The sequence below is a fragment of the Thunnus maccoyii genome, chromosome 5 (assembly GCF_910596095.1).
Source record: "Thunnus maccoyii chromosome 5, fThuMac1.1, whole genome shotgun sequence".
NCBI classification, from domain to species: Eukaryota; Metazoa; Chordata; class Actinopteri; order Scombriformes; family Scombridae; genus Thunnus; species Thunnus maccoyii.
The window spans coordinates 23,937,120-23,949,206 of NC_056537.1; the positions used below are offsets into that span (position 1 = coordinate 23,937,120).

Sequence of the window (12,087 nt, forward strand, 5' to 3'; positions counted from 1 at the left end):
GATTGATAAAGAGCACATGGGGTAAAAATAATAATAATAATAATAATAATAAACAATATCAGTCCTTGCATGTAATTATTATAAAGTAAATATTTAAAGGATAATTAAATAGAAATTAGAAAAACAAACAAAACAATCAAAGAAAAAAATTGAAAAAAGAGATATTTGATATATATGTATTTTATGGCTGAGGTCTTTGAAAAGTGTCTTTTATCAGGTTATGTAGTGTATGTAGTTATCAGGGTTTTATTGCAATAGATAGAAATAATTCTAAGCAACATTTTACTCACTAATGACAGTAAAATGTTTTCTCATTTTGTTAGTGTTTATTTTCTCCTTGTGATGATCTCTGCGTCACTGGCACTGGTTCCTGTATTATGGCAGCCCAGTGTCTGCACTCTACACTCCTCATGAGCAGCTTCAGCTTTAAAAAAAAAAAAAAAAAAAAAAAAAAAAAAAAAAAGCCGAACTGTCCCTTTAATCCGCGGACCAGACCCTGACGTCACCCAGCCCCTGAGCCGCCTGCGCTGATTGGCTGGAGGTGACGTCAACCTCATATTTTTCTTTTTTTCCCTTCTCCTCTCCCAACTGAACCATGACCTCATCGCTTTAGTTCATGAAAGTGCTAAAGTGCACCTTCTGTAACTAACTGCCCCCCCTCCCCTACACACACACATACACACTTTAAGCTACCTAACAGAGAAAAAGCTAATCTATCCCTTCACAAGCCGACCACCTTTCCCGGTCAGTTAAACGGCTGAAGGAGCCGCTTCACCGCGCTTTCATGTCTCGCTTGTTCCCGGCGCTGTCACCCTCTGTCAGCTGCACCGTCCCCCGCGACACCGCCAGGTAAACACCGGCCAGCCCCATGACGACCCCGCCGCTGTCCCCTTCACACATGGAGGCCAGTTGACCAACTACACAGGACACAGGAGCCGCGTGGAGCCCGAGGTGAGTGTGTGTGTGTATGTTTATCGAAAGGCTTGCTGTTATTAAGTGCGTTGCTACTCACAGAGCTAGCTCACGATAGCAACCCCCGCCCCCCCTCCGCTGCTGCAGCAGCAGAGTCTGTCGGCGCGCGCTCCCCCTCCCCAACCCCCCCATGTGCGCGCCTGTCTTATGATGGGAATTTAACCCGTCCACGCTGAAGTTATTAGTGATTCTTTCATTTCTGAAAAAAACATCTGATGGTTTAACGCCAGCTCATTTCAAGGTAGGAAGAACGTGTGTGTTTTTCTTTATGTGCGCGCTGCTGCTTTTTAATCATCACAGAGTCTGTGCGAGCGGTTCAGTTTCGCATGCGGACATATCCACGCGTCATAACAACACAGGCAGGCAGGTTTCCCATTCAGACAACAGCGCAGTGGACCTTTTAATAAATGTGTCGCTACTTTACTAGATGCTAATTATGTACAATTTCTAAATGCAAGCCAGCCTGTCCGCATTGTGATCTATTCTTATTTCTAATCTAGGTCGGTTTATTATAGTGCGCTTCGAGCGCTCACCCTCCATCATTGTTATTAACGTTATCAAACAGGCCACAGTGTCCCATATATTTCTTTGTGCGCCGCATCTCTGTATTGGTCGAAATATCACATGCAGTTTTTTGAGAGACTTTTTGGCACATTCATAAACGCACGCTATATGCTTATTAATGCACAATGACAATCCAGTGTGAAATCCTACTGGATTTTATTGGCACCAGTATCCATGCCGTGGTTATTGTTATGATAGAGCCCGGGGTAGTCCCGGTTTGTTATATGACCCCGCAATTTGCAGCAACAGCAGTGGGAGAGTATTGATTAGAGGACAACAGAAGACTTTATACCAGGTTATGTTGTTTACAGTATGATGACGCTTCTGCTCAGCCGGGGCCAACCAGGAATTGATTTTTTAAAATGACATGATCACTGTAAACAGCACCACTCCTGTTGCACTGGTTTGTAAGCCATTTCTGTCTTCTGGCTTACATGTGATGAAGACATATATTATTTATACACAGCTGTGCAAAAATACCACTATAAACCAAATGTAGTAGGCATTCATAAATATGTGATAAATTTAAAATGAGTTTCAATGACAAACACCGGGATGGGATGTTATTAGAAGCAGTGACCTTAACTTTAGAGATAAGAGTAGCAGATAACGGTAGTAGACATTGGAATCATGGTATAAGTTTAGTCAGGGAGTCAAAACACGAGAGCTGAAACTATCGAAAGATCAGTCAGTTGACAGAAAATCTACAACGATTTTGACAATCAATCAATTGTTCAAATCATTTTTTCAAGTGAAAATGCCAAAAATGCCGTGCTCCGCCTTCTCACTTCTTAGGATTTATTTGTTTTATGTGACAGTAAACTAAATGTAAGATGGTGGCTTGTGCTTTAGGAATGTGTGACATGTGTCTTTACTATTTTCTGACATTTTGTAGACTCAGAGATTAATCAGTTTGTCAAGAAAATAATCCATAGTTGCAGCCCTAAACTTGTTGATTTTCTGTCGTTAAAAAAATAATGTAATTTGTCTTAAAATCAGCTAATGTACTGTAATGAAACTCACCAGGAAACAGGTTAGAAACTGTCTTATCAGACTAGTTATCTAATATCCAGCAGTATCTTGAAGGCTTGGCAGCATACTCAAACATGATCTCTAACTTTTGTTTTTAACTTCCCCAGTATTTATTTGCCATCCTGTAATCCTCCTACAGCCCCCATCTGGGTGTAATTGACTGCAGAGTGCCTCGCTTTGGTCGATTTTTGAAGTGTAATCGACACAAACATCGTCAAGAGACGGTGTGTATACACACAGAAGCAAATGTTTGGTTCCTGAGAAAGCCCAGGAAGCACAGAGTAGAGGGCATGAGACGCTCTGATGATGTAATTGTTTGCGGTCCAAACAAACAACTCATGTCTCTTATTGTATGAAACTAAGAGCCAGCTTTATGTCAGCCTCACTCAAGGCTCTGGCCACAGGTGACGTTATGCAGGGAGTTAATGAATAACCTGGATGGTATTACATCAGCGCTGGTTGCCCTCCAGTTGCTCTCTTTGTGTTTGCCTCGCTGCCTGATGTCTGATATGGCGATATTGAGCTGGCCCATAGCTTGTGGTTTTGTATTAGGGACCTATGAATATTTCCGCATGGATTATCTGTTTTATGAGGATAAAGTTACTTCCCCAACTTTGTTTTATTGGTATATTACAAAGAAGCTTTTTTATCAGTTGTAAAGAGAGTGACAGTAAAGGTTATTGGGTCTGTAGATGATTTCTGTGACTGTTTTCTACTTGACAATCCGAGAGAAAATGTATTTATCTCTGGGATTTCCTCACTCCTCTCTAGTAAGAAAACAAGGTGTTGTAGTCATTTTTACACATCCAGACCTGTAACTAACAGTTATTCTAATTTTGAATTCACATACTGAATAATTTATGATTCATATTCTAATCAAATATTGTTTAAAAAAGAACAATTACCATGCCTGTTCTGTAGATTGTGAAGGGCAGGGTTATGTTTGCTTCATGCTTTCTGTGGTTTAATATAAGCTCTGAATAAAATGTAGGATTGTCCTGCATGTGCTCTGACGGGGCGTTAATGGTTCTCATGCTTTTAATAATGACCTACACTGCCAAAGTGCTGAAAGTCCCAGCTTTTTTCCAGTTTGGCAGCACTGTTGGAAAATTCAGATATTCAAATTCCCCAATGAGCTAAAACAAAAAATCGACCAGTTGATCTGGTTCTCCTGCCTTCAGCCAGTAGTCAAGGTGTTACTGCATTTTTTTCAACTTTAAGGAGCCACTGATCTTCTGACCACGTGCACTTGTTTGCACATCGATTTACAAAAGATTCAGACAGGAGCCAGTTCTGGGTGAGTGCCGAAAAACTTAAGTGATGGTAAAGATGTTGTCTAGAGTAGAATGCGTGAACAAATCTCAGAAATATTGCACATGCTTAAGTCACAACAGTCTATTTTACACATGTATGTAGCGCTGTCAGTTGTAGCTGCATCTCCTCTTCTATCCTGATCCAGCATCAGCACCAGTAGCATCCCATCACCATCACCCTCCCCGTGCCCCCCGATCACCCCGACCGGGCTGTTTCTATGGCAACAACAGAATCTGCTCCGGGCCTGTACACGCTCTCTCCCTCTCTCTCCTTCTCTGTCTCTCTGCTTTCTCTCCTCGCGGCTTGTTTTCCTCTGTTCAGCCAGAGCCTCACAGCAAGCTCCTGGCTGCTGCCTATTTTAGTTTGAGAAGCTTGTTTGTTTTTGCTCCTTATTGTTCCTGCCTGGATTCAAGATGGAGGAAGAAAGACGGTTTTGCATAAGGGGCCGGGTTGTGGTTGTTATGCTGAGTAAGCATGCTGAGGTTTGAGCTCTTTCTCTACATCATCCATCATCTTATCTCACTCCTATTCAGTATTCAGCTATGTTCCTGTCTGGGTCTCTCTCCTTGTTCCCTTGACTTTCTCCTATTATCTCCTTTCATCATCCCCTTTCTTACCCAAACAAACAGGGTCCACTATGAGCGAGGACGCCGCAGGATGATAGTCTAGCAGCGTAGAAAGATGCAGAGCACCAGTCTCTCCTTCTCACTACCACGCATGTAAACCTGTACACTCCTCCCCGCCCCTCCCCATTCACTGCACAAGAGCAAAAAAGAGAGTGATAGAGGAGGAAGGAGGGAATCAGAGAAAAAAAGTGAGAGAGGCTGGGCGGGTGGGAGAGCAGTCGCCATTAGACATATGCAGCGTCAGATGTCGTGCTCAGCAGCAGGGAAACAGTAAAACGAGGGAAAGATTCACACCCCTGGAAGCTGTGTTGTTAGCGGCTCGGCTAAAGGGCTCTACGCCATGTAAGGTATGGTATAACAGGTGACGGGGCAGGCCGTAATGTGGCAGGGGGCTGTTTGTGTTAGGGGGGCACTGGCATTGCAGCAGGGCTTCTGCAGATTGGTTGCTGGGGTGTACATCATGGGAAAAAGTGGGGAAATGTCACTATGTCAGTGTGCTTATGTGCTCTGTCGCTGCAGGTCACAAAATTACACTCACTATAACATAGACGGGCATCTTAGATGAGATTAATTGGATTAGATTTATTTGTCTGTGTTGCTTTTTTAAGATATAGACTGCGTTATGTGTGTACTGTGTGCATGTGCACTACCTTCAACTTTCACTGACTGACTGTCTATGTTTCAATATATTTTATGCAACCAAGATTTGAAAATGTTCTCGGTTGGTTGAGTCTTGTGCACAGCCATACTCACACTGTAGCTACTTTCCAACACAGCAGCAGTTTGGCTGTGTTTACAGTGCCGGCAGTTGCTACTGTCTATCTAGATTTTCTTCCATGTTCCTGTGCGCATCAGGCAGGTTGCCAGGCAGCAACAGCATGTGTATGTCTATGTTCAGGTCAGCCAGCAGCCTATAGCAGAGACATGCCTGGTGGAAAATGACTTTTTTGTGGATCCTTAAAGGAACATGGTGCACGGCCACATCTCATGCTATGGTATTATCAATGTCTTAAGTTTGAAAGTCATTGTTGTACAAGTGAGTTTATGGGAATGTTAGAGAACTCTTTCTTGCTCCGTCTTTCTATCGCTGTCCTCTGAGCTCCATCTTCACAGTTGTCCCCTCCCTTACCTTTGAGCTGGCTGAGTTGCTAGGCTGGAGAAATCTCTCCCTGCATGGAGGTGGTGTCATAACAGAGGTGAAAAGTTGCAGAGCAGGGCTACCTGGACGTCTTCCCAAGACACTACTGATCAGAACCACAGTTTCTACACGTCTCTCCTCTCTCGCAGTCTCTGTTTTCTCGCCCACCTTCTCACCGCTGTTCTGCTTTGCAAAGTATTTTTGTTTTTGTGCTTCATGTAGACAGTTCTCTTCAGTTTTTTCATTTTCCACATAAAGCCTCATTATCATAACATAATATCCCCTCTCTTAAGTTCTTTTTTTTAATGAAGTGGACATATGTGATGCTAGAGAAAGTGTGATATAATTAATTTTATAGTCTGTATCTGCTGTTAAATTATGCCTAAACTATAAAGATTTGAGTTTTTTCTCCTTTATCTCTCCACTATCTGTTTGTACACCTCTACCTCCCGTACTCTCCCTTTTCAGCCGAGGTTTAAACTTCCATTTAGGCTTTGGGGTAAATGAGAGGAGGCCCATTAATTTTTCATGACACCTCGTGCCTGTAGATGAATAAAACAACACGACGGCATTCACATTCTGACCTTCTCACTTGTCGCATGACACCTGGTTGACCAAGGAAGTGGCCGCCAGCCTACCTAGGTTTTTTTTATACATGTTCTCTGTAATAGTCATGTGTAGCCTAGCGAACACACACACTCGCTTGCTCACACACATGCAGTCATTGATCTTTCAACCCTGATAAATGATTGCGTGTGTGTGTCATGTTAGATGTACAAGTGCTGTGGTGAACGTGAGCAGGGAGAAGATCAGAGTGATTAGTAGTGATAGATAGGAGGAGGCAGTTCATCAAGTTTATGAACGATTCTCTGAAACACACACACACACACACACACACATACACAGGATGTCACGCAGGCCGTTCACTTGTGTCCAGACCTGCTCTCTGAATTCCCCCGGCTTAATTTATCTCACGCCCTCAGTTTCCTGTTTCATGAGCTACCTCACAAGAGACCCTCGATCAACAACAACCAACCTTCACACACAAACACACACACACACACACGTACAGACACGCACACACACGCACTAATTTTATTGTTATGCATGTCTAACTTAAGTCTTTTGGCTTTGTGTTTGGATGTGTGATATTCCTTCAGAAGTCAGGACTGATAAATCCCCGCGGATGATCCAGGCGGCAAGTCTTTAAATAACTTTAATACCGTGTTTAGCATTGTGGCTATTTTTATATGAAAGGTGCTCAAAGTCTACCAATAAAAGATAACACAAACGCACAAAAATACAATGTGCACTTCACTGTGGTTTGGATGTCTAAGCGAAATGAATTAATTATTGTCGCTTTGTAGCAGTCAGGTTTGAATGATTTGATTTGTTGTGTGATTGGACTGAAGCTCTGGACACGAACTGATCATGCTTTTGATGTCTGATCATCAGCTGTCTGGTCATCAGCATCTCAAAACTGACAGTGCGAGATCTGAATGTCACTGCTGGCCAATAATAGCGTACAAATAAACCACTGAATGCCATGCTTTCTAACCAATGCCTGTACTTTCTGCAATGTGATTGTATTTTAAGTATTAAATTCCTTCCTCTTCTTTTTTTTTTCTTTCTTTATCTCCTCTTTCTTCAGGCACCATGGATCTCGCAGCGCCCGCTCCAGTAGTAGCCCTCCTCCACTGACATCCTCTTCCCCATCTCTTCCTCCTCCTTTCCCTTTCTCATTTACCCCTCTTCCTCTACACCCCCGTCCCTTACTGGCCGTCGTCAGTGACCCAGAGTGACCACTCCGCCCCTCCTACATCATGGCGGGAGAGAAAGGGCCGACTAAACGGAGCGCCATGGACATCAAGCGCCTGGCGAGCCTCATCCAGAGAGGAACAGGCCGCTTGCTGGTGATTGACAGCAGGACGTTTTCTGAGTATAATGCGTCACACGTGCAAGGTGCGGTCAACGTTTGCTGCTCCAAGCTGGTGAAGAGGCGACTGCAGCAGGATAAGGTGTCTGTCACTGAGCTGCTGCAGCCCAACGGCAAGGTGAAGGTGAGTTAAAAGCTCAGCAGGCATGGCAGTTGAGGCTTTTTGTTCAAAGCTGTGATGCCATTGATTAGAGAGCCTTTCTTCTAATTGGACGAATGGATTCAAAGTGTCTGCGTGGCAAGCGTCCATTTTGCTGATAAGGGAAAGACACTGGATCCTACTAGGTTCAGAGCTGGCTTTGAACTTTGACCTTGCTGTGCGTAGGTTGTAATGTAAAGGTGATCTATTAATTAATTTCACCTTAACCACACATGATTTCACTGAAGGAATAGTTTCACATTTTGTTGCGTTTGTATGGTTAATATGACACTACTTCTAGGAAATAGTCACCTACTCTGCACATAACTCACTGAAAGCAACATGTGGTTTTTACACAGTTTTTTTTCTTACTGTAGCTTTGGACAGTGCAAGGCTTACTGTTTCCCCCTGTGACCAGTCTTAATGCTAAGCTAAGCTAATTGGCTGCTAGCAGTAGCTTCATATTTACAGTATGAGAGTGGTATCAATCTTCTCATCTAACTCAACCCCATTTCCCAAAATGTCAAACTATTCATTTGAGCTGCTTTTAAGATTCAGTGGGACTCTGAGACTGGACCTTCACATCTCAACACTTAAGTCAAGATTTTAATGTCATTATTTAACGTAGTGTTTTGTGTGTTTAGTAAATTCCCTCACCCACAGACAAACAAAACCCAGTTAAAACATCATTATTTAAATCATATGACTTCAAAAATGTATGAGTACAGAGTAGATTTTTGGGATATGCAAGATTTTCTTCTGACACACAAATGAAACCCCAGTGATTCTTCTTGCAAATGAGAATGGGGAATCAAAATTAGTCATTTATAGTACAGTGTGTTGGGACAAGTCGGCATAATCTTGCTTGTTTCAGCAGAAGCGGCAGAATCAGCACGGGAGTCCAAAACATGAACACAGCAGGGACTGTTGTCACAAATATCCTGGTGAAGATTTTTTGTGCAAATGGGCATAGGTCCACAGGAAATTAGTAGGTCTACAGCTCAACAGTAAAGGGATAGTTTGGGGTTTACCCTTCAGTATAGTGTTATAGCACCGTTCTTTGTGTCATGCTTGTAATAGGGAGGAAGTACAGTATGTGTCCTTTGTTATTCAAGCTTACAGTAGATGCAGCAAGTTGGGACTTTCCTTGAACCAGAAGATTCAGACTGAAGTTCCCATTTCTGCAAGCACTCACCTGCTGAAGTGCCCCTGAGAGAGACACTGACTTCATGACAACTCCATGGGTTTCTCAGACGATTGCCAGCAGCCTGAACCGAGAACCAATGTGGTTCTGGATTGGGCTTCTCTCTGCTAGCCCAAGCCTGCACCACATCAGGGGGTTCTATATTTGGCGGACAGGCGTGCGTACTGTAGGTTTGTTGCTTATCAGTGGCCCTGAAATTGGAGCCTCCCGTTTTCCATGACTTCTCCTCCGAATATGACAGCCTTTTTTCCATGGCCTGTCCACCCGCGGCACGCCGACTCCTGTATTTTTAGTCGCTGTGTGAAACTGAAGGAACTCTGAGAGGGGAAACCTAAGCAGAGAGGGGGTGAAGTTTTTATGTTTTATGTGTTGGATGCGTTTTGTGCGCATGTATTTGCGTGTGCGTATATCGCCTAACAGTATTACATGACTGGACAACATCACATCACCCAGATGTGAGGAATCCACTTTAAAACAACAACAAAGCTGTGAAAATGGCAAATGAAAGTCCTCTTCCTGGCTGCACTGATTCTCCAAAAATTGTTTTTAGCTTTTGATTTAACTTTTAACACGTTACGCCCAACTCAATACAACATTGATTCACAGAGGCTGATGACAACTCAGGTGACATTTTTTTCATAGGTGTGACACAATGGGTTTGAATGACAGTCCATAAACTGCCATTGCCTTTGTTTTTGTTGGTTTACTTCCTGATTGCCAGCAACAGGTCAGAGTGTCTTTGTCCCGCATCTCATTCTGTCAAACTTACTTATGAAAGTGATGTATGACCTGCTAATAATAATACTGTACTAGTCCTGGAGTTGTAGATGACAAACTGACTCTGTATTTCCATCTGGTACATGAAAACTTTAATCACCAAAAACATGCCCTGCCCACCAAATGGCAAATAATTACACATTATTGCTTTAGATTATTGCTTTGCTGCTCCTGTTGGTTTGCAGTTAACGCTTGTAGGTGACTGACTTTCCACATAGTCAGATGGTAAAATGGAGGACAACTGTGGATTATTGTTACTTTCTCAAGTCAAATGACCTTCAGTTCAGCTAATAGCGTCTGTATAATTGGTACATTGGCTGAGAGTCCCCATGTGCCTGCTGTTTTTCACTAACTCTCTGTTATACCAATTAGTTTTAATTCACTTTTATTACAAGGGCTTCTGGCAGTCAAACCTGCATGCCTTTCTTCTCACCCAAAATGTACCACTATTAACTGGACAGGGATCTTGTATAACACCTCTTGTGTTAGATGAGTTACATGGACCTGGGTAGAAAAGACAGTACTACACCTGAAGTCCACACGGGACATCCTCCATGTTCAAATGTGTGACTCAGCCTTACCAAAAGATCCAGTTTTGCTCGGATTACAGTTTTATTTTAGGCGGTGATATTGCATGACCTACTCTTGCAGTCTACGGATTTAGACAGAAAAAAAATAACAACAGAAAAGCTGTAGGGGTTGAAAAAGCCGCAGAGCTGTGAAGTTTGAGAGATTTTGGATCTCGTCTGAATTTGAGTTTCATTACTTTAGTGCTACATCTCAGTTAAGCAAGCTTCATAGTGTTTCTGTGTTGGGTCTATTAGGTCCATCTCTGTGTGGGGCCCTGTGGTTGGCTGGTCTCATACTGTGGCACCCCATAGAGCCTTGCTTCCTCCTGATTTCTCTCACTTTCAATCTCATGACAGCTCTGTCTGCCTCCTACAACCGTAGCCTGCATCTTCCACCACTGACCTGTTCTCTTGCAATTTATTCCTTTTTCCTCTCCTCTTCCTGTCCCTATCTGGTCTTGCCCCATGGCTGGTTTGTTATTATCCATTCCCCACCCCCAGTAAAGAGGATAAGGCTTGCGATTAATGCTAGGCTGGATAAAGCTGGAACTAGCCGGGTGAGAGAGGAGGGCCTGACGGACCCAGACTCTTTTGTTATTGGCTAAGCATGACATCATCCCTTTTGTGCGGCCACTGGCAGGCCGCGGGCTGGGCACGTGCAGACTGGCTGTGTGGTGTTAAAGCCGGCTCCCAGCTAACCCCTCACACACACATACAGACACACACCATCCTCTCTACCCCCCACATGGCTCTGAGCATCGCCAGGAGCCGCCTCAGTCAGCCAAGACAGCAAAGGACACCATTGTGGCTCTTTGTTGGGGAAGTGAATGCAGGAAGCGGGAGAGCAGCACTGAGGGTATTCATGGATGGGCTGCTGCCTCCGCCTCCTCCCCGGCTGCCTCCCGCCTCACATCCCATTAAGCACTAATAGCCTGCATCCCCCAAGGCGCTGCACTCACCCTCTTTCATAGAAGCTCCCAATGCTTCAGTTAACCGAGCTGAATGAACATCCATGGTCAGTGCAGCAGTAATCAAAATGGTGTCCTCTTTCTTCTCCCCTTTACATCCCATCCCTTCATAACCTCTTCATTAATGCTCTCTGTCAATGTAGGTCAGAAAGAGTTGGATACAGTAGGTTAGGTGGTGGTGGACCTCTGCTGGGAGAGCGATGGCACAGGCTTAGTCACGAATGGGGCTTCCTCATGCATTTTCTGACAGGCTGGAGGGCAGGCGACTGGTTTCTTGGCTTAAGCCTGGCTAATCCCTGCTGCTGTGATTGGGACAGCCGGGCAGGCAGGCCTGACAGATGGACCAGAGGTTTTCGCCACCAGCAGCCAGCTTGGGGAAGCACCCTTCCTCCTGTATGAAGGCACGGAGTCCAGACCTGTGATGAATGGGACCCAGAGTAGTAGGAAGAATACAGCAGCCTACTCATACAGACAGATGTTACTCTTACGGGCTTTCATATGCTGGATTGTGGTAGACCTGAAATATTTATAACGCCAAGCATGTTTCAAGTATTTGTTTTGTATTTTTTTGCTGGCAGAGGACACAACAAGCTGTGTGGCGTTTAAGGAGTAACCAGTTTTGATGTAAACTCTTTTTTTTCCCTAGTAGAAATGCAAGAATCAGAGCTGATACTGACCTTATTGGTGGCTCAAGTATCAGCAAGTATCAGTGGACACACGCACATCCATACAATTTTGCAGGTTCTGGACAACAAAAAAAAATACATGAAAGAACAGAGTACCTGCACACTGCTAAATGTTCCTAAATCAGGTGAAGAAGACCCATAGTGGTTGAAATGTTGTCATGT

General features: G+C 43.8%; 1 protein-coding gene across 2 annotated transcripts in view; it reads left to right on the top strand.

The window, feature by feature from the left end:
• The first annotated feature begins 495 nt into the window (after positions 1-495).
• The window catches only part of dusp8a (dual specificity phosphatase 8a), a 44,889-nt gene continuing 33,297 nt past the window's right edge, over positions 496-12,087 (top strand). Inside the window, exons 1-2 of one of the 2 annotated variants that reach the window (XM_042412416.1) lie at positions 496-951; positions 7,298-7,706. In XM_042412416.1, coding sequence (XP_042268350.1) covers positions 7,470-7,706 — 237 coding nt within the window. In that variant the 5' untranslated portion in view covers positions 496-951; positions 7,298-7,469. Of the gene's footprint in view, positions 952-1,157; positions 1,214-7,297; positions 7,707-12,087 lie in introns of those variants that run through there. The other variant, XM_042412417.1, reaches the window with a different exon arrangement.